The sequence below is a fragment of the Antrostomus carolinensis genome, unplaced genomic scaffold (genome assembly GCF_000700745.2).
Source record: "Antrostomus carolinensis isolate BGI_N321 unplaced genomic scaffold, ASM70074v2 scaffold11290, whole genome shotgun sequence".
Classification (NCBI taxonomy): Eukaryota; Metazoa; Chordata; class Aves; order Caprimulgiformes; family Caprimulgidae; genus Antrostomus; species Antrostomus carolinensis.
In genome coordinates, this window is record NW_010286487.1 from 81,854 (window position 1) to 88,347 (window position 6,494).

Sequence of the window (6,494 nt, forward strand, 5' to 3'; positions counted from 1 at the left end):
TTATAAGAAAAATGTTTAATGGGTGTTTAATAATTAGATTGTATAAAATTTAAATATTTCAATTTTCAGCACTTAGAAATGGCAACTAAAACATACCCAACTTATTTGTTTTATCCTCTTATGTTAGGTTCAGTTAAAGCTCTTTATTTTACCCTCAGATAACTATAGGGTAACTGTCTCAAAACATTGAAATGAAAAATACTTCTTTACCAGAAATGTCAGAAAATCATTTGGTTCTAGTGTTTATGCTGTGCTTAATAATGAATTCTGTTTAACTCAATCATTGGTGAATTTGATCCTCCACTTAATTTGAATTAAATCTATGAAAACTAATAACTTGTATTAAACGTTAATACAACTTCTGCCCTTTTGCTTCATCAGTTTTGGTAACATTAGAGAGGTATTCTGGTTGATAACATTGCCAAGTATAGAATGCTACCATTTAATTAAAGAGAAAGGTCAGCATCCTAAATGAGATTGAAATAAAGAGCAGGGGAAGACATCCATAATGGTGAGACATAACTAGAGTTATAATTTGCATTGTTCAGATCTTGTTATTGATACTGAAAATAGTGTCATATATTGCAAAATGTGAAATAAACCTTGCATGGCCATCATAGACTAGCGTGTAAAATGATAATTGTGCATATATGTCAACTAAAGTAAATTCTCAGCTATGACCAGTCATTTTTGGTACAGCTGAGTGGAAAAGGTGGACTTCACAGGTGCATATGCAGTGTAGTACACATAGATATCTATAAGCATTCCCGCAGGAATGTATTTAACACTAGCACACACAGTTTTTTTCCTTAATAGGCAAAAAATCCATTTTCCTTATATCTGTCATGTGGCCAACTCTTCCTTATTGCTAACTGATAATATGTGATATTATAATAATTTCTTACTTGTACAGCTTTATCAATGCATGGAATTGTTTCTATCTGTATTTTAGTGTATACTACTAGGTGAAAACAAGGAAGAAGAGTGGCCATAATTTATGCAATCAGTTTTCTTTACCAGATGCTTTGTAGAAGCATACATCTGTGTGAAGCAATTTTGTTAATAACTTGATATGCAAAACTTAGTTTCTGGAATGTCTTATGGTAAAAGACAAGTCAGAGGACAGATTTTGTATAAATTATTTTCAAAACACTGCTTCGGTGGTTACCATTGTAGTATTTAGGACGACATTTTTCTTCTAGAGTGAACTAACTAGAGCTGTGTCTAAACAAACCTGAAAGCAAAATAACCACATGAAAAAAACTATTTGTGTGTGTGTGTATATATATATATATACACATATATATATATAAATTGAATGATATATATCTTTAATATGTTATTGATGTGTCATCTAAAATTGTACATCCTGCCAACTTTACTGTTGTTGGTAGATATGGCTCCTTCTCTCTAAAAATATTAATGAGCTTCAAGTTTGGATTTCTTCTCCCTCAAAGCCTGGCAGAGTTCCCCAGCAAACATACCTGGCATAAGTTTTGGAACAGGGATTCTAATTTTTAGCTGATGAATCTTGTTAACATAGAGAGGAACAGAAAATATAATAGCAAGTGATAGCATCTGGTATACCATTCGTTCTGGATAACAGGAGTAAAAGATTGAAGTTATTTTCAGAATCTAGGGAAGAGGGTTAATTGTTATGAGGAGAGGAAATCCAAAGCTTTGCAAATATAATCTTTGTAAGTCTTCATGGTCATAAACACAGTCAGATTTAGACTTTTCATAATTTGCTTGGAACCTGTTTCCTCCTGGTTGTCCAAATCCAAACTACATATGTATGTATTTAATGTCTAATAAATTGCACAGAGTAAAACATTTTTCACTACAGATAATTGAATATACTTTTAAAATCTTTTTTTCCCTAAAGAAACCTGGGGAGGAACCACCGGAAGAAGATGAAAGCCTTAAAAGAGTTGATCCTTTACATCAACTTATTCTGCTATTCAGTCGAACAGCCTTGACTGAAAAATGGTAGGGATGGTGTGAGAGACTGCAGAGTGTATGCAGATTTTCAGATTACTCCTATTTTTGAAGTTATACATATCTCGTCTGAGTGAGATTGCATAGGCTGGGCCAAAACATGTGCATATGTACATATGGTGAGTTTGAGTTACACTCAAACTTCTCTAGCCTGTGGTTTGTAAAGGGATTTTAACATGACTAATAATGTGATGTAAGGAATTTTCTAGAGACAGATAGATGCCCCAATACACTTTTTCACAGTTATGGATGCTGTGTTCAGGACTTAGTACACCTATCTCTTCTGTGTTCCCTATCAACAGTTATATTCTGAATGTGAAATATAAGTATATTCTAGGTATAATTGAAAAATTAACTATATTCTCTTCATTGAAAGGTGTTTATGAATTTGTAGAGCACTGTGTTTGTAGCTGGCTTTACTTATCAGTTTGTATTAGTCAATCAAGTCCTCATTTCCCAAAAAGACCTTTAAAATGAATTATGAACGTGGAAATCCTTTAAAAAGATTTTTAAGGTGCTTAAAAATATTTTGGTGCTCCAATTCTACTGTAACGGCTCTAATCTTCCTCATTTTCCATTTCTTCTCCCTTATTAACCAGCAAATTGGAAGAAGATTTCCTGTATATGGCTTATGCTGACATTATGGCAAAGGTAACTTGCTTTGTTATCTTTCACATCTTTTCTGTTTTAATAAAATTAATGAGGAATATAAAGAGAAATTATGTGTAAAATGAGGGAAGGCTTAGGCCCCCACCCCTGCCCTCCACTCACCGGCAAATGTTTTCTTTCTACATGGTATCAGAGCTGCCATGATGAAGAAGATGATGATGGTGAGGAAGAAGTGAAGAGTTTTGAAGTAAGATTATACTTCTGGGGTTTTTTTTTTGTTTGTTTGGGTTTTTTTTTTTTGTTTTTTTTTTTTTGTTGTTGTTGTTTTGTTTGGTTTGGTTTGGGTTTTTTTTCCTTGTCATGTTACACATTATTTCATAGCTTTCAACTGATGTTTATGTTTCTTGGTTCATGGCTTGCTGCAGCTTAATAAGCCAGTGAACTGCATGTCAAAAGCTGGATTGGCAGATATGAGTCACCAGATTCATAGTAGTAAAACAAGAACATACATAATATCACATAATATAGGATTTTATAGAGAGTAATTTAATGGATCTTACATGTTTATCTGTTTGACTTTAACTTTTTAACTGTTGATGAGAAATATAATGAGTACTAACTTAATGTGATAACAGGCTGTATCTTGTAGAGTATTGTGTTCTACCTTTAGTTTGGATGGTTAAAATACTGAAATACTGCTTTTTGCAGTAGTCATTTACATTCAGTACCAGGAATTTATACAGTATTTTTATGTTCACTCATATGTTAGCGCTTCTTAGTAAAAGGTGAGCTTTTATTAATCAATACTGACAAGCTTTTTCTTATGTTGAGAATAGGAAATCTGTAATTATTGTTTAATGTTGAGTTTTTAGCAATCATCACTGTGTAAGGTAACACGCTTACATGAGTAGATTACTGCTCTGGAATCTGTCTCTCTTATTCCATTGATAAAATTGAGTTTACAAGAAATTTGTCTGTTCTGAGGGGTACTGAGGGAATTAGCTTGTTAATATTTTAATATATTCTAGCATATTTTAATTCTGACATTAAAAGCTGTCATATCTTTCAAATCTACTTATATTTAATATCTTTACTAAAACACAGAAACATTAAATACATACTTTTATTATTTCTTTAAAATATTTCTAACTATACTGATTGATTTAATATAAAACTACCTGTGTTATTTTGATTTTTGAGGTGTGGTTTGGGGTGTGTTTACTTTTACTCTCATTGCTTTGTACACATCAGATTTTCTGTATGTTTTCTACATGATGCTGCATGAGATAGCACTTAATTATTTAAGTATGTGTTCTCAATTTGGCAGTATACGGAAATCAGAAAGAAGAGCTATACCAAATTATTTTCAATCACTCAGAAGTTCTGGTCCAGTTGAGTTACAACGAATATACCCAATAGATTAATTTCTGTTTCTTTGTAAATATCTAAGTATGAATGCAAATTTCAGTTCTTTTGTTTTTGTTTTTGTTTTTCCTGGAAATGCAATGTATGACATATAATTGACTAAAAAAAGAATGTTTATTTCTATAAGCTTTTTTCAGTTAACCTATGCATGTTTGTTAGATATCAAAAGTCTTGTGCTTATAAATGTGAAAATTTATAAATAGGAAGTCATTGAGGTGAATGAACAAATTTATCAGTAAAGGATTTATTAGAGCTCTTTATCTAAATTGTAATGGGTTCCTTGTTCAGCATTCAACTTTATCTTTTGAGAGATGATCCTTTTAACTTGTTTCTCATTATTATTTTTTCTGTAGCTATGAAACTTATGTTCAAATAATGTGTTAATCTTTCTCAAAAGACAATTTTGTGTATGTATTTGGTCAGTCACCTACAGAAAAAAAATTTGGACTTATTTTTCTTACTACTATTTCGCTTCTTGTCCTTGCCCTTCCTTAAGGTGACAGGATCACAACGCAGCAAGGTAAAACAAAAAATATGTGTGTATTTGTCTGGGTCTAATTTGTTATTTTTTTTTAGGCCCAACATCTTGGATAAGTTCAACTAAAGGGTCTTGAGAACGTTTTTAACATGTCAGTTCCAGCATGACATCTCTACCAAACCCTTCTTGGGTACAAACTCTTTTTAAATGCTCTGATAATTATTTACAAAAAATATTTCATATGAAATTACATAACCATTTTGAGGAAAACAGAGTGTCATTTGGCTTGTTCATATTGTTTTGCTGTTCTTGCTTTTTATGCATCAGTTATCTTCCTTCTGGTTAAAATTTAATTTGAATTATTAAAATTATTTGGCTCTTAAGGGAAAGCAGTTGGGCTTTCATTCTGTATCTTAGGAGACATGCATTTCTGATTCAGTAGTAGAATTCTGTTTCCCATGTTTGTCACAGAGAGAGCATCAATTGCATTATAGTTTATCTGTGATTCAGATCCTTTGGAATATACTGAGTCCTCAGCCTTCATTGTGGTAGTATTTGACAGAAACTGCATAGCTACTCCATACCTGAAGCAATTCCTAGTTTTTCCATGTTTTCTCTAAAAGCATAGAGGCAATTAGCTCTAAAACTTCACGGTGTTTATTTTTTTTAATTGACTCAATTTCTTACAGTCTTCTGTGTCACATCATGAAAGTCTCACCATTTATTTCTAAAAGGTGGCCCATGGCTTAAGCACCATCCTACTTGCCTGCTTCCTGCAAGTAGAAGACTCAGTTCCCGTTGTTGACTCAGGCTGCTTGCTGATAGTGCTGCAAGGTTGATGTTCTGAGAGGAGGCATGGTGTGTGTGGTAGCTAATTTCTGGTTCTTAGGTGTTTAAATGCAGTTAGTTATGTTGTGGCTAATGGCAGCTAGACTAAATAGAGATGGCTTGCTTGGTATTGGCAGTGCACAGGTGGTCAGACTCCAGTCAGTAGCTTCAAAGATCACTGCATATGACAATATGGGGAACAATTATAACCTTCTCAATTGAGAAGATTATTTTAATGTTTTGTTTGCTAGCACTTCTATTAACATTCAGTTCACAAAAGAAAGGGGTTCTTATGCTGTGGAAAGAGAAGATGTATTCCAGGATCAACTTCACTCTTATTCCTTCAAAAGTTTGCACAGATCTGTTCTACCTTCATACAATAAAGGCATTATCCTGGAAGATGAATGTGCTCACACAGACTCACAAAAAGTTGTTTAAAAGGTATTGTAATTGCCACAAACACAAAGTACATATTACAAAACCCCACAGAAAGTATATGATAGAATCATAGAATGGTTTGGGTTGGAAGGGACCTTAGAGATCATCTAGTTCCAACCCCCCTGCCAAAAGCAGGGACACCTTCCACTAGACCAGGTTGCTCAGAGCCTCATCCAAACTGGCTTGAAAACTTCCAGGGAGGGGGCATCCACAACTTCTCTGGGAACCTGTTCCAGTGTCTCACCAAATATGAACAATCTAATAGTGTAATTTCTTCTTTGTTTCTTCCATTAATTCAGCTATTCAAATTCTACATGTCTATCACTCTGCCTATTTGGTTACTGTACACTAAATGCTCTATGCTTCATAGAAAATTTTCTGTCTTACTGGTTGAGGAGTGTTTTAAAATGGTAAAAACCCACAACAATAAAGAATCCTTGCTTCTTTCATACATGACAGGAAACAGTAGTAAAGATATGAGACCATATATATCAACTGTGTGTGTGTGTTTCTGTGTTTATTTCTGTCTGTCAGTCTATCTATCTCAAAGTTCAATGTTGAAGGCAGTTCTTTCATTCTTTTATCCATGCTCTGTGTGCATGTGAAAAGACTGTTCATTTTGTATGGGGAAAAAAACTACTGCTTTTCTAGACTTTAAAAATGTGTGATGTTTGAAGTCCTGAATCTTTTCACAGCCAGAGCAGCAGAGACCTTTGGG

General features: G+C 33.4%; 1 protein-coding gene across 1 annotated transcript in view; it reads left to right on the plus strand.

Annotated features, from left to right (window-relative positions):
* LOC104528866 (ryanodine receptor 2) overlaps window positions 1-4,552 on the plus strand; it is a gene marked incomplete at both ends in the record, with an annotated part of 85,074 nt that extends 80,522 nt beyond the window's left edge. The window contains 4 exons of the mRNA XM_029086223.1: window positions 1,886-1,989; window positions 2,598-2,649; window positions 2,801-2,854; window positions 4,529-4,552. Of these exons, the coding sequence (XP_028942056.1) occupies window positions 1,886-1,989; window positions 2,598-2,649; window positions 2,801-2,854; window positions 4,529-4,552 (234 nt within the window). The remainder of the gene's footprint in view (window positions 1-1,885; window positions 1,990-2,597; window positions 2,650-2,800; window positions 2,855-4,528) is intronic.
* Between the last annotated feature and the right edge of the window lie 1,942 nt (window positions 4,553-6,494).